Source organism: Schistocerca gregaria, chromosome 3 (assembly GCF_023897955.1).
Source record: "Schistocerca gregaria isolate iqSchGreg1 chromosome 3, iqSchGreg1.2, whole genome shotgun sequence".
Taxonomy (NCBI): Eukaryota; Metazoa; Arthropoda; class Insecta; order Orthoptera; family Acrididae; genus Schistocerca; species Schistocerca gregaria.
This window is the reverse complement of record NC_064922.1, coordinates 738,921,886-738,943,521: the sequence shown is the minus strand read 5'-3', so window position 1 is coordinate 738,943,521 and position 21,636 is coordinate 738,921,886. Positions and strand designations below refer to the sequence as shown.

General features: G+C 43.9%; 1 protein-coding gene across 10 annotated transcripts in view; it reads right to left on the bottom strand.

The window, feature by feature from the left end:
- The window catches only part of LOC126353812 (heat shock factor protein-like), a 200,957-nt gene that overhangs the window by 38,765 nt on the left and 140,556 nt on the right, over positions 1 to 21,636 (bottom strand). For 6 of the 10 annotated variants that reach the window (XM_050002917.1, XM_050002924.1, XM_050002923.1 and 3 more), the window contains one exon: positions 15,856 to 16,006. In XM_050002917.1, coding sequence (XP_049858874.1) covers positions 15,856 to 16,006 — 151 coding nt within the window. The remainder of the gene's footprint in view (positions 1 to 15,855; positions 16,007 to 21,636) is intronic. The other 4 variants (XM_050002919.1, XM_050002926.1, XM_050002921.1 and 1 more) reach the window with 1 other exon arrangement.

Sequence of the window (21,636 nt, the reverse complement as noted above, 5' to 3'; positions counted from 1 at the left end):
ATGCAAAAGGTCCAATCAAAGCTGCGGCCGATGAATACACCATGGAGGCGTACATAACGGACCGCAAGTAGAGGTGGTAAAGGGAAGGACTCCAGTTCTGAGAGAAGGGACCGCACAAGAACCTATTTCGTTAGCCATGAACTGGGCTGCCAATGTGGAAGATGGGCTGCCGCGGGTGGGAAAAGGAGATGGTAATTCGGATGCTCAGGGGAACTATGAATGTGTGCTGCATACCTGGCGAGCAGTTGCGCACGTATGATCTGCAGTGGAGGGACACCAGCCTCCCCCAGTACGCTGGTCACCAGACTTGTCCTAAAAGCTCCTGTTGCTAATTGAACCCCACAGTGGTGCACAGGGTCGAGTAAGTGCAATGCTGAAGGTGCTGTCGAACCATAAACCACATTCTCACAGTCAATTTGGGATTGGACAAGGGCTCTGTAGAGCTGCAGCAGCGTACAGCGATATGCACTCCAATTGGTGTTGCTCAGACAACGGAGGGCATTGAGGTGCTGCCAGCACTTCTGCTTAAGCTGACGAAGATGAGGGAGCCAAGTCAATCGAGCGTTGAAAACCAGTCCGAGGAATTTATATGTCTCCATTACAGTGAGTGGATCGTCATTAAGGTAAAGTGCGGGTTCTGGATGAACGGTACGATGCCGACAGAAGTGCATGACACAAGACTGAAAACTGGAAGCCGTGGCCTAGAGCCCATGACTGTGCCATGTGGATGGCTTCCTGAAGGCGCTGCTCAGCAGCAGTATGAAATGTAGAAATCATCTGCATACAGAGAAGGTGAGACGGAGGGCCTGACAGTTGCTGCTAGACCGTTAATAGCCACTATAAATAGAGACACTCAATACAGAGCCTTGCGAGGACTCCATTCTCCTGGGTATGGGTGGAACTATGGGAGTCACCAACTAGGACACGGAAAGTATGGAGCGACAGGAAGTTTTATATAAAAATCGGGAGTGGTCCCCCCAGACCCCACTCAAACAATGTGGCAAGGATATGATGTCGCCAAATCATATCATATGCTTTACACAAGTCAAAAAAGATGGCAATCAGATGCTGCCGTCTAGAAAAGGCTGTTCGGATCACAGACTCGATAGACACAAGATTATCCGTGGTAGAGCGAACCTGGCGGAAGCTGCGCTGACATGGCTCGGCGGAAGCTTCCCTGACATGGAGCCAGCAAGCCACGTGACTCCAGGACCCAGCCCAACTGCCGACGTACCATATGTTCCAGCAGCTTACAATGAACGTCGGTGACGGTGATGGGCCGATAGCTATACACATTAAGCAAGTTTTTACCGGTTTTGAGCACCAGAATGATGGTGCTCTCCCACCACTGCGATGGAAAGATGCCGTCGCACCTGAGCCGGTTGAAGATGACGAGAAGATATCGCTTGTAGTCAGATGAGAGGTGTTTAATCATCTGGCTGTGGATGCGATCAGGCCAAGGAGCAATGTTGGGGGAATGTGCAAGGGCACAGAGGAGCTCCCACGCTGTAAATGGGGCGTTATAGGATTCACTGCAGTGTGTAGTGAATGACAGGACGTCCCCTTCCAGCCACCATTTGAATGCGCGAAAGGCTGGGTGTAATTCTACTACGCAGAGGCTCAAGCAAAGTGCTCGGCAATCACGTTTGTGTTGGTACATAACTTGCCATTTATGGTAACACCAGGGACAGCTGTTGGGAACTGGTACCCAAAAAGACGTTTGATCTTTGCCCAAACTTGGGAAGGCGATGTGTGGCACCCAATGGTGGAGACATATCTCTGCAGACACTCCTTCTTCCGTTGTTTGATAAGGTAGCGAACAGGGTCACAGAGCCATTTAAAGGCTATGAGGTGCTCCAGGGAAGGGTGCTGCTTATGCCGCTGTAGAGCTCGTCGACGCCCCTTCATTGCTTCAGCAACTTCCGGCGACCACCAACGGACTGCCTTACACCTCGGGCACCCTAAAAAGTGAGGGATTACGTTTTCTGCCACAAAAACAATTGTGCTAGTTACATGCTCAATCATTATATCGGTTACCGTGTGGGAGAGATTCAGCGGTGACAGCAGACGTGAAGGCTACCCGGTATGCCATCTGGGTAGGTGCCCATGGGCACGATACCAGGGGAGTGACAGGAAGATGGGGAAGTGGTCACTACCACACAGGTTGTCACATGCTCTCCAGTGGATAGAGGGGAGAAGTCCTGGGCTGCGAATTGATAAATCAATGGCCGAGTAACTACCATGAGCCACACTAGAATCTGTGGTGGCCCCAGTATTTAACAGGCAGAGGTCGAATTGCGACAGTAAAGTTTCGACATCTCTGCCTCAGCCAGTAAGCATCGTACCACTTCACAAAGGGTTATGGGCATTAAAATCTCCCAAAAGTAGGAGAGGTTTAGGGAGTTCATCAATCAGTGCAGCTTATACATTCAGGGGTACTGCACCATGTGGAGGAAGATACACATTGCAGACAGTTATTCCCTGCATCATCCTTATTCTGACAGTCACAGCTTGAAGATGGGTTTGAATGGGCACATCTTCACTACAGACCTGACACTCAATTATAGTCGCTATGGTTCTTGTAATATTCATTATAGCCGCAAAGGGCAGGGGTCCGCATTGCTGGGAACCAGATTTCCTGGAGGGCAACTCTGATACCAGGTGTAAAGCTTAATAGTTGCCGTAGCGCAGCCAGGCGGTGGAAAAAACCGCCGCAAATCCACTGGAGGATGACATCGTGAGACTAGAAAGCCTTGGATCATTCAATGAGGTAGTTTACACCTTAGTGTTACCTGCTGCCACCGATCCATTGTGTCCGAGGGTCTGGCAAGATCTAGGTCCTCAGTGGACGCCAACATCTCTACCCCATCCTTAGCTGCAAAGCTTGTAGATAGCAATGGTGCGGGTGCCACCGCAATTTCCTTGGTCTTAGGGGTTTTCTTTTTGGATTTCTCTCGCTGCTCCTTGGGTTTCCCCTGGCTCAGTCTCCGGGACTGAGGATGAGCATGAAGCCCTACGACCAGCTGCTTTTGCGCTCTGCAGCTACTGGTGGGTGTCGTCTTTCCCACTAGAAGAAACCTGGGAAGGGAGTGACCCAAGGGACCCCTTCCTTGCAAGAGAAGCCGAAGAAGACTGACGCTCCTCCAGCTTAAAAGTGGGAACGGATGTCCTTGATGGTTGGGGGGGGGGGGGGGGGGGGGGTGCTCCTGAAGTAGGTGGTGCAGGAGCAACAGGGAGGGAAATGCCCCCCACCATCAAGGAGGCAGGTGTAGTCTTGCGGCTCTGAGAGGTGACCTGGGTTGGCAGAGCTGATGGTGCCAGAACTGTTGTAGCGGCGGCATAAGACAATGTCAAACACACAGGATGCATGCGTTCAAATTTTCTCTTAGCCTCAGTGTAGGTCAGTTGGTCCAGGGTCTTGTAGTCCATGATTTTCCTTTTTTTCCTGGAGAGCAGGCCGAATGGTGCTCTCTGCAGTTGACACAGATGGGAGGCGGGACACATGGAGTATTGGGATGTGATGGGCTTCCACAATCTCGGCATGTGACGCTGGAAGTACAGTTGGAAGACATATGGCCAAACTTCCAGCACTTAAAGCACCACATCGGGGGAGGGATATAGGGCTTTACATCACACTGGTAGACCATCACCTTGACCTTCTCGGGCAATTTATTACCCTCAAAGGCCAAGATGAAGGCACACAAGTGGCAACCTGATTATCCTTCGGACCCCGGTGGACACGCCGGTTGAAAAGTACACCTCGCCCCTCTAAATTGGCGCACAGCTCATCGTCGGACTGTAAAGGGTCTCTGTGAAATACAATACTCTGCACCATATTTAAGCTCTTATGGGATGTGATGGTTACAGAAACATCCACCAGCTTGTCACAAGTGAGTAACACCCGTGACTGGGCAGAGGATGCTGTTCTGATCAAGACTGACCCAGATCTCATCCTGGACAAGCCCTCCACCTCCCAAATTTGTCCTCTAAATGCTCAACAAAAAACTGACGCTTCATCGTCACGAAATATTGTCCATCAGCTCTCGAACATACAAGGTACTGGGGTGAATAATACCTGCTGCCATCCTTAGCCTGACATTCCTCACATGGTGTGGTCAGGGAGGGGAACGATTTGGGGTCGTACTTCTGTGCACTGAATGAGCTCGTGATCGCTAAGAGACTGCTGGTGTTTCACCACCAGCAAGAGATGATGGAATACGCTTCATCGCATGTCATCCGCCCTGATGCCACTCACTCCGACCAGGGGCCCTACCCATGTGCGCCACCCAGTCGCAGCAAAGGCCACCTCGCAGGACCTGATGTCTCAGGGGGATGGGCATCTACCCCTTCGCATATGTGGGGAGTTAACAGCACAGGCATCAGCAGAGCAATTCCTGTGCGGTCAGGGAGCTACAACCAACAGGGTACATGGTGGACCCACCACAATGGACTGGCTACCATGTTTGATATCAGGTGCAAAGGAGTCCATGGTCATCGTCAACGCAGAAATTGACACTGCGATGAGATGGGCAGAGAGAGTAGGGAGGAGATGGTCAGGCAGAGGGAGGAGTAGGGGGATAAGGAAAAGGGCAGATGCAATGGGAGGAGGAGGGAGACAGACAGGTGGGGAGGGGGGTTTACATGTGTAATATATGTGTTGAACATGTTTGTGGGCCAAGCCACAGGGAAAAAACTGGTATTACGATAAAAAAATATTTGCTATAATCATTTTGTAGTTATCATGTATGTCGTGCCTTCAGTTTTGTTATTTATATTGTCACAGAAGAAGCTGAGTAGCATAGTCACCATAGTGTAGTGGTTATGGTAAAAGACCACTGCACAGAGGGTTGCGAGTTCAAAACTCAACTGAATCGAAAAATTTTAATTTCCATATTTGGTTCAAGTACATTCTAGAAATATCTACAAATGGCAAGAATTATTGTACTGGAATGTTCTGTACGTGTACATATATACCGTATGTGTTCTGCGTGGAGGCAGCTTGCACTGCGCTCTTGTATGTGTAAGAGCTGAATAAACTTTCGTTAAATGAAGTTAGTGTTCGTCATTCGTCTACTTACACCTTCTTCTACGTGACATTATTGTGGTAAAGATGCTGGCTATTGGAACTTGCGATACCGCACATTATCAACGACACAGTGGTTCCCATCAGGCCACGACAGAGCCGCTGTTTACGTGGCGAAAAAACCTGAGTTCAAGCCCTATTCAACAGATCGCAATCTGTCGGAGACAGAAGAAGACAAGGACGTTACGATGGCAGCAGTGGGGTGCCACCGCATGAGACGTTCTTCCGGGTTCTCTGGTGACAATGGCCAAGATCCAAACAAGTGGCTGAAGGTATATGAGCGTATAGACAAATTTAAGAAATGCGATGACACCATGTGTTTGGCTAACGTGTTTTTCTAGTTGGAGGGCACTGCCAAGCTATGGTATGAGAACAACAAGGAGAAGTTCACAAGCTGCGAAGTATTCCAGGTGGAACTGCACAAGTATTTCGGCGACACACAACAACAGAAGTGCAAGGCTGAAGATAAATTACTGTGCAGGGCACAGTGTCCAGGGGAAACTACATCATCCTACATTCAAGGTGTCTTGGAGCTGTTTAAAATAGTGGATGCTAGAATGAAGGAGGAAGATAAGGTTGCACATTCCATGAAGGGCGTTGCTGAGGACAGGTATCAAGCCTTACTCATGACGGAGGTTCCGACAGCAGACGACTTCATAAAATGGTGCCGGTTATGTCCAGAGAATGCATCAAAAAATAATTACATGCAACAAGTTTGATCAGCTTCCAAACGTCTTATCGATGCTTGTGATGGAGGAAGCAACTGATTTCACAAGTGTTATTCATCAGATAGTGAGAGAGTAAGTTCAGAAGACATTTGGATTGCACAGCGAGCAGAAAACCAAGAGGTCGTAAGGGAAGAAGTGCAACAGACATTGAACCCAATCTCTCGTCCTTCGTTTCCCTTTAAAACTGTGAAAAAGTCGAGATCCAGGTGAAGTTACATTCCTGCAATGCCACATGAGGAACCTGTTTGAGGCACCAAGGGAGACTGACGCCTGGAGGACCCAGGATAACCAACCAGTATGTTTCCACTGTGGACGACCGGGACATGTGGTGCGCTAATGTCAATAAAGGCAGCAGATATTTGATGATGCCCTCACCAGAAGACAGCAGACCGATCTTAGGCCGACACCAACTCCGGGATGACGAAGATGAACAAGAAGATGTGGGTGCAGGACGATGTAGGTCACCATCATCGCAAGCTAGCCGCTGGAGAGGACACTCTCCAACGCACCGATCAAGGTCTCCATCGCCGTTTAGAAGCTCCAGACAATCACCTAGCCACCATAACCTGGAAAACTAAAGGGTGTGACATTCCTTGGAGGTGAGGCTGCTGAAGAGAAAAATCCTCCGCCATCGATCACTACAAAAATGATAGGAAACTACAGCAATATCCTCATGGATGGCCAACCAGCTCAGGGTCTTGTGGACTCTGGAACATCATATTCAGTCATTTCGGAGAAGTGCCATCACCAGTTGCAGAAAACCGTATTCGTCAGCAACATCTCTGCTGAAGATGGATAACGGGAAATATTTAAAACCTGTGTCATTCGTGTCGGTATAAGTGGCCTTACACAGCCCTTAGAATTCATCGTCTTACAAGAGTGCAGTCAAGGCATCATTCTCAGATGGGACTTTTTGAAAGCTTCTCAAGCGATTGTGGTCGCTCAAAGATTATGCTAGACGAGATGAGATACTGTGGACAGGAAAATGAGCATCCGAGTATGTGGAGACTGTGTGCTGGATGAAGTGATAATTCCTGCAGTCAGCACTAGAAAGGTAACTGTCACGTGTCAAGTCATGCATCAACCCATGATCTTGTAGTGGAATGTAAGAGAAGCATACCACTGAAGAATAACTTGGTCATCCCAACCTCTGTCACCTTGTTTAAGAACAGATTCGGTGAATTGTGGATAGCTAACTATCGCCGAGAACCGCAGATCCTTCCAGGATGCATGTGCATAGCAAGTGCTGAGCCGTTAATTGAAGAACAGCTGAGCATCATAGAAACCTCCCATGCCGAGTCTGTGGGCGAAATTAGCGCTACCACTATGAGACAAGATCTTCTAGCTCGACTATCATCAGATCTCACTAAGGAACAACAGAAGAAGCTACTTAGCACTCTTTCAAGAGTTCTCTGAATATTGCAATCCACAGGTGAAGAGCAAATTAGACAAATCAATGGTGAAGCACTGGATTAGCAATGGAGACCATCAACCAATAAGCCAGAGAGCATACCGTGTGTCAGCAACGGAAAGTTGAAGAATTCACAATGAGGTAGAGAAAATGATGAAGAATGACATCAATCAGCCTTCGCAGAGCCCATGGTCATTACAAGTGGTCCTCGTCAGGAAGAAGGATAGCAGTTGGTGCTTTTGTGTTGATTGCAGGAAGATTAATAAGATAACTAAAAAGGTCATTTACCCTTTTCCACAAATTAACGATACACTAGATTGTCTGAATGGGGCTAAGTTTTTCTCAACCATGGACATGTACTTGGAATACTGGGAAATCTAAGTAGATGAGGCTGATCGTGAGAAAACTGCATTCATCACCCCTGAGGGCCTGCATGAGTTTAAGGTAATGCCATTTAGTTTGTGTAATGCACCAGCAACTTTTGAACGGATGATGGACTTTTTCAGGGCAGTCAAACATCGATATTCACAGTTTTGCACAATGTAGGATTTCACTATGGACAATTTTGTGGCCGTAAGCTATTGATGGAAAGGGAGGATATTGCTGCATGGTGATGCCGATTTTTAAGACAAATATTTAACATAAATGTTAACAAAATGGTTTGGCTCAATGAAACGTGATTTAATTCTAGTCACGTAGGTAATCAGGAGCGGAAAGACAACATGATTAAAGAAACAATGCAGATGCCGTCTGGTAAAAGGGGGGAGGGGGGGGGGCAGATTGATTCTACTGCATGCAGGCACTTCGCAAGGTTTCGTACCAAACTGTCTCCTCTTTAGAAACTTCAAGTCTCTGTAATAGTGACGAGAGTGATGTTAGTGGAGTTTTTCCATTATCCACATAGAGATGCAGCACAAACGGATTCAGCTACACGTTTGGAGTGTGCATTTTGCACTTGTAAGAACTGGCATAACAAAATTAATTCACACTAAGTTTTGAAATTTTAATATGGCGACATTATCTAATATTAATTCCAAAGAAAGCACATTTCTAGAATTCAATCTGTGCACACATATTACAGTATACAAAATAATGTCTGCAATACAATGGCCATAATTGTATTGTTTTTGTTTCTCAGAATAGATGTTGCCAAATTTATAATACCAAACAAGCATTATCTTATTTTTTGTTGTGTTGGAAATAAGGATGCATATCACAAATATATCAGGTCTTTACAAATATAGAGATCTGTAGCCTATTGCTACTGTACACGAGCAGACAATTGTGTGTCATATTATTTACAGTCCTGTATCTCGCGCTAGAGATCTCTGACACAGCTAATGTTCAAAGCAGATGAAAATTTGATGTTTTCTTGACATTTCATTCGCAAAATGTGTGCACCTTACCCCAGTAACAAAAAAACTTTCTCACATGTTGAAAATTTGATAACATCGTAGGAAAGTTGTTTCTTGAAAACTGTCGTTTTATTGTCTACATAAACATTTAAAGTAATAATAATAATAATAATAATAATAATGAAACCATCACATAGTGAAACTATTTCACAACTGATTATAGTCAGCTCCACATTTAAAGATCTAATAGGTAGCATGTGTGGGCGAGTTGAATGAAACATGAGATTACATGCGAGTTCCGTAAGGGACTTGGCAACTCTGATCTGCACTCACCTGTGCTAATTCCGAACTGTCAGTCCTGACGTAATTCTGAATGTACTATAGGTGTGGTGGTCAAAATTAGAATAGATATCATTTCAGGGCATAATTTTAGTAAGCCATGGCCCTGTTGAAGTAAAAGATTAACACATTCCAGACCAGGATAGTACTGAGTCACCAATGGTGTGCTCTGAAGTTGTTTTTTGGAAGGATCAGCAGTACCAGGATTGAATGTGATGGCCCGGGAAATCTGCTTTTTAAGTAAGAGGCAGGTGGGGTAATTGTGTGCACGAAGGCTGGGTGTGAGAATGGTGGTGTATTGCTGTAAAGAGTCTGCCATTCAAACGAATATGTTTGCCTCAGATGCAAAGGCTGTATGGGAGGAAACATTTGACATGGACTGGGTGGCAACTGTCAAAATTTAAGTACTGTTGTTTGTTGGTAGGTTTAATCTGGATGGAAGTATGTAGCTGGCCTCCTGTGAAGACAGGATCAACATCAAGGAAAGTGGCATGGGATGTGGAATAGGACCAAGTGAAATTTAATTGGGAGAAGATATTTAGAGATTCCAGGAATTTTAACAGGTCAAGATATCATCAATGTATATAAACCAAACCAGCGGCTGAAGACTTATGGATCCCGGGAAAGCCCCCTCCAAGCAACCAATGAAAAGGTTGGCATTGGAAGGAGCCATCCTGGTTCCCATGGCTGTAGCCCTGATCTGTTTGTATGTCTGCCCCTAAAAGGTGAAGTAGCTGTTTTTCCTACTCACCTCAATCATCTTTATACTTATCAACAACTACTTCACCTTTGAGGGGTACACATACAAACAGATATCAAGGCTACGGCCATGAGAACTAGGATGGCTCCTTACTATGCCAAGCTTTTAATGGGTTAGTTGGAGGGAGCTTTCTTGGGACCCATAGGTCTTCAGCCCCTGATTTGGTTTAGATACATTGATAACACCCTTACAATATGGACTCATGGTGAGACTGACCTGCTAAAATTCCTGGAATCTCTTAATACCTTCTCCCAATTAAATTTCACATAGTTCCATTCCGAATCCCATGATACTTTCCTTGACGTTGATCTTGTCCTCACTGAAGGCCAGCTACACATATCTGTCCACATTAAACCTACAAACAAACAACAGTACTTATATTTTGATAGTTTCCCATCCTTTCCATGTGAATTGTTCCCTCCCATACAGCCTTGGTATCCGAGGCAAACATATTTGTTCGGATGCAGACTCTTTACAGCAATACACCACCATTCTCACCTCAGCCTTCATTGCACATAATTACCCCACCTGCCTAGTTAAAAAGCAGATTTCCCGGGCCATCACACCCAATCCCGGTACTGCTGATCCTTCCAAAAAACAACTTCGGAGCGCACCACTGGTGACTAAGTACTATACCGGTATGGAATGTGTTAATCCATTACTTCAACAGGGCCATGACTTCCTAAAATCATGCCATGAAATGAGATCTATTCTGTCTGAAATTTTGGTCACCACACCTGTAATAGCTTTCTGTCACCCTCCCAATCTCTGCAATATTCTTGTCAGACCCTGCTGTGCTCCTTCTGCACCCATCTCCCTACCCTACGGCTCCTACCCCTGAGACCATCCTTGCTGCAAGACTTGACCTATGCACCTTCCTACCACCACCTATAACAGCCCTGTAACTGGCAAACCGTATACTATGAAAGGGAGAGCCACCAGCGAAACGACACGTCACTTACCAGCTATTATGTAAACACTGTTCGGCCTTCTACATTGGCGTGACTACCACCAAATCATCAATTAGGATGAATGGGCATAAGCAGAGGGTATATACTGTCAACTCAAAATATCCTGTTGCAGAGCATGCTCTACAACATGACATTCCTGACATCAGTGCGTTTCATCACTAGCGCCATCTGGATTCTTCCCCCAGACACCAGTTCCCCAGAATTCTGCAGGTGGGAACTAGCACTACAATATGTCCTTGGTTCTCGCCACCCACCTGTGCTTAATTTATGTTAATTTCTTCCGTCTCAGCATTTCTTCACTGTAACTACTCTTTGCTTCACTCCGTTTTAGTCTGTCATATCTTTCATTGCCTTTCCCATCTATTTTCCACCACCACCCTACAATCTCTGTTACATACAATGCACTTAGCTTTTTTCTCTTTTTAACTCATGCATGACGTTTAAGCAGTAATCTCTGTCTGCATATTACCCTATCTTCCACCTTTAAGCTCTCAGGTTTTCAAATCTCATCCGATGCTATCTCCAGCAATCAGCCTTCCCTTCTCATCCTGTGTGGCAAGTCTCCCCTGACCTGCAGTCCTGGGTGACTTTCTTGATATCTACCCCTTTTCCTAGACCTCTCCTGTACTTTTCCTTCACCCTCTTCCTTCCCCTTCAACCCTTACACTTGAAGAAGCCACTGGCTCTGAAAGCTTGCCAATTACAACCGTCTTTTACGTGTATGTTCTGTCGCTGAGTAAACTTTTTATCCATCCTATTAAATAATTTTGTCAATAATTGATTGTTTTGAATGTTTTAACTTTAAACTATAATACACAGTTCTGACTAATAAACCTTGTGCTGCCAGATTAGAGCTACATTGATGCTGTAGTCTTTGTTGGCAATCAAAGTGTATGGAACCTCTTGAGGGTTTGTCTTCGCCAGCAAGTCCCATTCATGGCTGCATCTGCCAATAACTGTCTTTAGCTTGTGGTGCCACTATAATGTACCAACTGTAACCTGGAACCTCACTCTTTGGACAAAAACACAATATGCATCTAGGAACTAACAGCTGAATCAAGCAAAGTCAACACTCTTTAGAGTGCAGTTTTCTTGCTAAGTAAGAAATATACATACAGGGAGAGTTATATTTTAACAGGTGCTTAATTTTAATCGACACTGGTGAAATTGTCCACAAGCTAAGTAAAATTGGCTGCTTACCTCAGGGGCAGAGAGGTAAGCAGTGCAATCACTGCAAGGTTAGCAGGTGTGAGAGGGGGAATTATTGTTTGTGTTCCAGTTCTGACAACTCAACGGCTTGTGTGCCTCATATCTATCAACTGCTATGGTACAAATTTCAACAGAAACAATACAGATTCATGAATGCGATTACAGAGACAATCAATGTCAAGTGTGGGACATTTATAGCAAGGAAATTAAATTAAATTAAGGCTGTTGTAATACATTATACATTTTGGTGGTCATGTTGCATATTATATAATGCATTAAAATGTAAGTACAATTACTATTATTAATCAATTAACCTTCCTTTCATTCAGACAACACAAAACTTTGTCAGGCAATTACAGTATAACAACTTTGGGGTCGCTGAGGGTGGTGGCAATCTGAAGCAGAGTACAGTTGACACAAAGTGTCTTGATCAGTTCTTTGAGGATGGCGACCAACTTGTGTCGAATCTATTGGGGGAACACAACATACTAACTTGTGTAGGTAACCAATTATTATTAAGATCAGTACATGCATGGCCCAAGGTGCCACCCCATAATGTCCATACCGTGCTAGGAGGTTCTCTCGCCACACTGTCGATTCTTACATGGTACACAGAATATGTACCAAATTTGTTGAAATCAATCCACTGGTTTAGGAGGAGATGCTGGACATACTCATATACATTGCATACATACAATTTCCCCCCCCCCCCCCCCAACACACACACACAACTGCAGGTTGATAAGTCTGGCAATAGACCAAGGAAAAATGTTTGTTTCGTAAACAAATCACCTTGTTTCTAGGCATAGTCTCCTTTGAGGGATATATCACTGGACCAGCAATCCTTCAGCTTTTTCATGTCATCAGAAAAATAGATTCAGTCACACTTTACAAAATATTTGTCGACTTCCTCATTTGATGAAAATTTCTTCCCAGAAAGACACAGTTTCAAGTTAGGAAACAAGAAGTCACTTGGGGCTAAGCCTGGTGAATAGGGTGGACAAGGAACCAATTCACAGTCCAGTTCATGCACTTTTGCCACAGTTATCACTGATGTATGGGATGATGCATTCACCTGGTGAAACAGCGCCTTTTTGCATGCTAACCTTGGGCTTTTTACAGCCAACCCAAGTTTCAAACAATTCAACAATGAAGTGTAATAGGATCCAGTTATGATTCTGCCTTTTTTCAAGTAATCTATGTGGATTATTCCTTGGGAATTCCAAAAAACATTGGTCATCGCCTTAACAGCTGACAAAATGGTCTTTGCCTTTTATGGTGCACTTTCACCACCCTTTGTCCATTGTTTTGACTGATGTTCTGACTATCATATGTAATGATGGATCCTGGGTTCATCAACAGTCACAAATTGGTGCAAAAAGCCTTTTTGATTGTGATTAGACATCACAAGACATTGTGTTGAAAACCTGTGCCAGAAGTGCTTTTGGTCAACAGCGAGCTATCGCGGTGCCCAACTCGCACATGGCTTCTTCATAGCCAATTCTCCATGTAGGGTATCATGCACTCGCTCAGGTGAGATGCCTACAGTCTCACGCCAATCTTATGAGTTTTTCTTTGGCAGTCTTGCATTACCTTATGATTGATTTTGTCAGTGGTTTCCTTTGTGGTGACAAAAGGATAACTGGAGAACATTTTGTCTCTGGTGCTTGTTTGACCACGTTTAAAATTTTTATAGAGTTGAGCCTCTATAGACTGCATGGTAACAACCAATTTCATTTTAGTGTCTAGGTCTTGTTCTTGTTCCAGCTTTGACTTCCTGCCAGTATCTTCTGAGCCCACCAAGAAGTGCCTGTTTATGCTCTTCGGACAAAGGTCCTCTCCGTCTTTTGGATGTTGATGTTATTTTAAAACCTTGGTAGTTGTTCACTAATCTTCTAAATTTGTTCCTGCCAGGAAAATCTCTCTCTGAGATACCAATCTGCCTAAGATCTTTTTCACATTCTTCGAACCATCTCAGCCTTGTTTTCTTAGATTGGAAGAAACTCCATATTCTTTTTGTTTGTCAGTCACTGTCCATCCTCATGAGATGACTGTAAAATAACAATCGCCTCTTCTTAGTGGATGCTGTAATAGGTTCTGTCTTGCTGTACAAGTCCTTATTCGCTCTCATTCGCCATTGTCCACCAACCTATCTATTACCTATGATTTTCCTTAATATCCTACGCTCTCGCTTTTCCAGACGCTAAGCTTGACCTTGTCTATTCATGGTCAAAGTTTCAGATGCATATAAGCCCTCAGGTTTTACAACTGTATTACAATGTCGGAACTTGGCTCCTATACTCAGACTTTTTGTTATAGGTATTCTTTGTCAGTTGGTGCACCTGGTCTAACGTCCTCATCCTGACATTAATTGCTGCTTCTTCTAATCCATTCTCCTGGATGACTTCACAGAGATACCTGAAATTCTTAACTCTTCCGATTTTTCCCACATTGGTGATCATCCATTCAGGTCCATCACAGATGTTTGCCTTTTGAACAGAGATCTGGAGTCCAACTTTTTCATCAATTTCTGACAGCCTATTGATCTTTTTGACTGCTGACTATGTTGTTAGCAAAAATGGCCAGGTAATCCGCAAAGGCCAAGCAGTCCACGCACACACCTTTGTTCTTTGGACCAAGTCTGAACTGCTCTTCATTTGTTTCTTCTTTGGCTAACAACTTTCTCCACTCTCGAATGACCTTTTCCAAGACGCAGTTGAAAAGGAGTGGGGATAGTCCATTTCCTTGTCTTATGCCCATTTCAATTTATTAATTCAAAAGTAAATAGTCTTCAACAATTGTGCAGAGTATGTGTGAACTTATTTTCTGTTTTGATTTGTATAGCAATACAATACTTCCAATGAAAATGTTTAATAACATCACAAAATTAAGTTTTCTTAATTTTCAATCGCAGTTGACACACTACTGCTATCAACAATGAACTGTACACTGCAAATTGTTGAAATTCTTTATACACAGCTTGGAATAATGAGGCTTATTGACCATGAAGGCAATGTTCCATTCTTTCATGGAAATTTACCAGACTTATCAAACCGACCTTGTATAGGGATTCAGACCTATTTTTTTTACACACATGCTTAAGTAGGAAAAAGGAAACTAAGGGCAAAAGATGGATTTGGATAATATGAATTTCAGAATGACTAAACCAACTTCTGTTATAGATTCTCATTGTAATACTTCATATCTCAGCTGAAAGTGTGACACTAGATTTGTTCATAAATACATTTAATTCTGTACATGGGGAAGAAAGGAGAGGGCTAGACACACATTACGAGAGACTTTTGAAGTGTAATCACATCACTGAAAAACCTGGTTAAGAGCAACCATTAAGGTACAATGTACAATTCCTAGGAAAAAGGTCTGAATGTTGAATGTTTGTAACCCCCCCCCCCCCCCAGCCAATTATTTCCCCTTTTCTTCCCAGGAAGAAGTAGCACGTGGTAATTAAATGAATTAGAATTTTGAAGCCTCATCTATTTTAACTGCAAACAGAGAGTACTGCTGATCACAGTATCATATTATTAAATATTTAAGTTCCAATTCATATGATACTTTCGTTAACAGGGCTTACAATAGAGATGCTACTGTAAATGATTTTTCAATAATGCTGCATACACTTTAAAAGGTCTGACATCACAGAATTAAAAATTAGTGTAACATAAATAAAGGCATAGATATATTGAAACACTAAAAACACCGCCAGAATCAAGAATACCTACATTAGAAAATGAACCATTACTGTTTGAGCAACATCAGGAATTAAAATATTACCGCTAAAGGTGAAAACTACATCTGCAACTAACAAAGACACACCATTAACAAAATGCCATCGAGACAATGTCAAAATTATACAATTACAACAAATGGACATAAAACATCAAACTTTGAAACTCTGTATTTCATTGTCAAGGGATACATTTTATTCTCTATACAGGTTAATTTGTAAGCAGGTATTATTGTGTCTGGCAGTGCATCTACCTTTAGCATGGCATCTTTTTCAAGGCCAAGCACGGTTTGACGTACCCCCAGAAGGGTGTTGGCATCCAAACTGTAGCCTTCACCTTTCAGTAACTCCTTCAGACCATCCAGATCATTCTGCATTGAATCCAGATGGGAGTCCAGTTCTTCTCTACATAAAACAAAATACCATTCAACTTTTTGCCACACTAGAAAGATGAAGATGACACTAAAATGAAGTGAGAAACAGATTTTTAATCTGTAAACTGTGCATTTTTAATCTGAACAGCAATCACAATGAGGGAAGTGTTCTTCAAATTCTGAATTGTTACACCATGAAGGTTGATGCCGAAAAGTACACGTCATCAAGTCACAAAAATGGAGGAAAATGGACAGGCAAGGAAGATAAGACACATCAAGAGGCATGTTCGGTGGGACAACAAAAGGCGTTCTCTATGGAAGTGAAGTGGTTATTTCATTGCTGCCATTTCCACTATATTCCTTTTTACCATTTTTTTTTTGTAACCTATGGTTTGTCAAATTTTTAATCTGTAAACAGTGCATTTTTAATCTGTAAACTGTGCACAAAAGTTAACAATAACATCACCGGTCAATTAACCAACTGTCATTCCATTCACAGCATGTATGACAAAAGAAGTTGAGCTCACTTTTCTAGAAAAGTGTATCAGAAGAATGGCATAGCTGTGTTAAGGCAATGACCTACAAATGGAAGTAGTTGAAGTAGTCTACATATGCATAATAAATTTCCATCTCTGTTACTTGACTGATAACAAACAGGCATTTTTATATTGTCCCTTTCCAGTGCTTAATTCCTGTAATGATTCCATGGTGAATATGTTGAGCATTAGTCCACATCGAAAATGCTTCTCCTCTTTCAATTTCGCAAGCTCCCTGACTCGGAAAAGTTTTTTTCCCAGGCACACATCTGCACACGCACGCACGCACACACCAGATTTAACAATAAAGGCTGCATTACCATAAACAAATAAAGAGTCCCAATTTTGGTCCCTGTGATGCAAATAGGATTCATTATGCACACATCCTGCACATCTTAATAAAATTGTGTGAATTCTTTTTGTTAATGCAAGATGAAAACCTGTTAGTTAGTTGTTTGCATGTTCCACTGATCTCACAGAGATACCCAGAGGTGCCTCACACAGAGAGCATCCCACAGTGCCCCTGAGAGCTACAACACCAAGAAGAATCGCTTCTCGGCTTTTGGCAAGATCAATGTGTATTGTTTCTTATCTATTAAAAGAGGAAATATGGAAAAGGTAGGTAACTTTATTAATTTCAAAATAGAGGAAAACATTCCACGCGGGAAAAATATATTTAAAAATGAAGATAATGTAACTTACCAAACAAAAGCATTGGTATGTTGATAAGACACACAAATAAACACAAACACACACACAAAATTCAAGCTTTCGCAAACCCACGGTTGCTTCATCAGGAAAGTGGGAATGACTGGGAAAGATGAGAGGATGTGGGTTTTAAGGGGGAGGGTAAGGAGTCATTCCAATCCCGGGAGCGGAAAGACTTACCTTAGGGGGAAAAAGGATAGGTATACGCTCGCACGCGCGTGCGCACCCACACACATATCCACACACACGTATACAGACACAAGCGGACATATGTAAAGGCAAAGAGTTTGGGAAGAGATGTCATTCGAGGTTGAAGTACAGAGGCAAAGATGTTGTTGAATGACAGGTGAGGTATGAGTGCCGGCAACTTGAAATTAGCGGAGGTTGAGGCCTGGTGGATAACGGGAAGAGAGGATATATTGAAGGGCAAGTTCCCATCTCCGGAGTTCTGATAGGTTGGTGTCAGTGGGAAGTATCCAGACAACCCAGACGGTTTAACACTGTGCCAAGATGTGCTGGCCGTGCACCAAGGCATGTTTAGCTACAGGGTGATACTTATTACCAACAAACACTGTCTTCCTGTGTCCGTTCATGTGAACGGACAGTTTGTTGCTGGTCATTCCCATATAGAAAGCTTCACAGTGTAGGCAGATCAGTTGATAAATCATGTGGGTGCTTTCACACGTGGCTCTGCCTTTGATCATATACCACCTTCCGGGTTACAGGACTGGAGTGGGTCGTGATGGGAGGGTGCATGGGACAGGTTTTACACCGGGGGTGGTTACAAGGGTACGAGCCAGAAGGTAGGGAAGGTGGTTTGGGGATTTAATAGGGATGAACTAAGAGGTTACGAAGGTTAGGTGGACAGTGGAAAGACACTCTTGGTGGAGTGTGGAGGATTTCATGAACGATGGATCTCGTTTCAGGGCAGGATTTGAGGAAGTCGTATCCCTGCTGGAGAGCCACATTCAGAGTCTGATCCAGTCCCGGAAAGTATCCTGTCACAAGTGGGGCATGTTTTGGGGTTCTTCTGTGGGAGGTTCTGGGTTTGAGGGGACGAGGAAGTGGCTCTGGTTATTTGCTTCTGTACCAGGTCGGGAGGGTAGTTGCAGGATGCGAAAGCTGTTTTCAGGTTGTTGGTGTAATGGTTCAGGGATTCCGGACTGGAGCAGACTCGTTTGCCACGAAGGCCTAGGCTGTAAGGAAGGGACCATTTGATGTGGAATGGGTGGCAGCTGTTGGTTGTGAAAGCTTGAATTTTGTGTGTTTGTTTTTGTGTCTATCAACCTGCCAGTATTCCCTTAAATGGCTCAAAATGCATTTACTATATTTATAGATTTATTTATTCCTATTCAAGAATTCATCCATGGCACAGAAGGAGTTGTCAAGGAGATATGATTTCAATTTATTTTTGATACTATTACTGCTGTCTGCCAGACATTTTATTTCATTTAGTAATTTGTCGAAAGTTTTTATAGCACCATATTTTATACCTTTCTGTGCCAAAGACAGGTTGAGTAAAGGATAGTGTAAGTCTTTCTTTTTTCTGATATTATAATCATGAATGTCACTGTTGTTTTTAAATGTGGTCCATGTTGCTGAGAACAAATTTCATTAGTGAGTAACTGTAATGTGAGGCTGTTGTAAGAATTCCCGATCTTTTAAAAAGATGCCTACAAGATGTACGACTCTGAACCCCACACCTTATTCTAACAACTTTCTTTTGAGCAGTGAATACTTTTTGTCTAAATGTTGAATTATCCAAAAATATTATTCCATATGACAGCAGAGAGTGAAAGTGTCGCCCTAACCGCCGTCTGCTTCACGTCTGCTGTGCAGCGAGCTACCTTAATTTAAGTATTAACTGTATTTTTCTTACTTGACACTTCTTCTTCCGTGTGTTTTTGCTTTTAGGAAGCTTTAATTGTCGAGTGCTATTAATAGTGTTCCATAGATTCTGTGTTAGTTTTGAATAGAGTCAGAGAGAGTCCCTTTAATCAACCACAGTGCCAGTAGTGCTAGTGTTTGTTTTGAATAGTCTAGAGACAGGTAGTGCTATTTTCATTGTTTTCTACAAGAAGTGGTTAGCAATCACAGTTTAGTCAATAATTAGCCGCCTTTAGTGAATCAACAGTCTAGTTAAAAGTTGATTAAGTCTCTTCAGTAAATTGATTCCTTAGGATGGATAGGATGTGTGACTCCTGTGTACGGACACAGGAGGAGCTGGCCACTCTTCGCAAACAGCTGAGCGTGTTGATGGCCGCGGTCAGCCGTCTTCAGGCTGCTGCCTCTGAGTGTAGCGGCAATGGGGAGTCTGGTGCGTCGCAAGGTACACCCCACGTGTTACATGCTTCATCCACTGTCCCTGCTGTCGAGAGATCTTCGCGGGTACCGGACGCGGTTGGGCCACCCTCTCCCCAAGGGGAGTGGCGGGTTCAGCGGCGTTCGCAGCGCACGAGGCGGAGGGTCAATGTGGAGGCTGGCCGTGTGGCATCGCCCGCTCTGCCTGTGAGTGGACATGTGGCTACTCCTTCAGCAAGGTCCGAGCAGGCACACGGGGGAAGGGGTTTATTAATTATTGGGAGCTCCAACGTTAGGCGGGTGATGGAGCCCCTTAGGAAAATAGCGGAAAGGTCGGGGAAGAAGGCCAGTGTTCACTCTGTCTGCTTGCCGGGGGGTCTCATCCGAGATGTGGAGGAGGCCCTACCGGCGGCGATAGAGAGCACTGGGTGCACCCGACTGCAAATTGTTGCTCATGTCGGCACCAATGACTCCTGCCGTCTGGGTTCAGAGGTCATCCTCAGTTCGTACAGGTGGCTGGCGGAGTTGGTGAAGGCGCAAAGCCTCACTCGCGGGGTGGAATCAGAGCTAACTATTTGTAGTATCATTCCCAGAACCGATCGCGGTCCTCTGGTTTGGAGCCGAGTAGAAGGCTTAAACCAGAGGCTCAGACGATTCTGCGGAGAGCTGGGGTGCAAATTTCTCGACCTCCGCTATCGGGTGGAGAAATGTAGGGTCCCACTGAATAGGTCAGGTGTGCACTACACGCCGGAAGCGGCTACGAGGGTAGCGGAGTACGTGTGGAGTGCACATGGGGTTTTTTTAGGTTAGAGAATTCCCTCCCTAGGCCCGACAAGATGCCTCCTGAGATGCGGCAACGCAGGAGTAGTCAAAATGCAACAGGGAATAACAATATTAATGTGCTAATAGTAAACTGCAGGAGCGTCTATAGAAAGGTCCCAGAACTGCTCTCATTAATAAACGGCCACAACCCCCATATAGTACTAGGGACAGAAAGTTGGCTGAAACCACATGTAAACAGTAATGAAATCCTAAACTCAGATTGGAATGTATACTGCAGAGACAGGCTGGACAGTGAAGGGGGAGGCGTGTTTATAGCGATAAGAAGTGCAATAGTATCGAAGGAAATTGACGGAGATTTGAATTGTGAAATGATTTGGGTGAAGGTCACGGTTAAAGCAGGTTGAGACATGGTAATTTGATGTCTCTATAGGCCCCCGGGCTCAGCAGCTGTTGTGGCTCAGCACCTGAAGAATAATTTGGAAAATATTTCGAGTAGATTTCCCCACCATGTTATAGTTCTGGGTGGAGATTTTAATTTGCTGGATATAGACTGGGAGACTCAAACGTTCATAACGGGTGGCAGGGACAAAGAATCCAGTGAAATATTTTTAAGTGCTTCATCTGAAAACTACCTTGAGCAGTTAAACAGAAAACCGACTCGTGGCGATAACATATTAGACATTCTGGTGACAAACAGACCCGAACTATTTGAATCAGTTAATGCAGAGCAGGGAATCAGCGATCATAAAGCGGTTACTGCATCAATGATTTCAGCCGTAAATAGAAATACTAAAAAAAGGTAGGAAGATTTTTCTGTTTAGCAAAAGTGACAAAAAGCAGATTACAGAGTACCTGACGGCTCAACACAAAAGTTTTGTCTCAAGTACAGATAGTGTTGAGGATCAGTGGACAAAGTTCAATACCATCGTACAATATGCGTTAGATGAGTATGTGCCAAGCAAGATCGTAAGAGATAGGAAAGAGCCACCGTGGTACAACAACCGAGTTAGAAAACAGCTGCGGAAGCAAAGGGAACTTCACAGCAAACATGAACATAGCCAAAGCCTTGCAGACAAACCAAAATTATGCTAAGCGAAATGTAGTGTGAGGAGGGCTATGCGAGAAGCTTTCAATGAATTCGAAAGTAAAGTTCTATGTACTGACTTGGCAGAAAATCCTAAGAAATTTTGGTTCTATGTCAAAGCGGTAGGTGGATCAAAACAAAATGTCCAGCCATTCTGTGACCAAAATGGTACTGAAACAGAGGATGACAGACTAAAGGCCGAAACACTAAATGTCTTTTTACAAAGCTGTTTCACAGAGGAAGACTGCA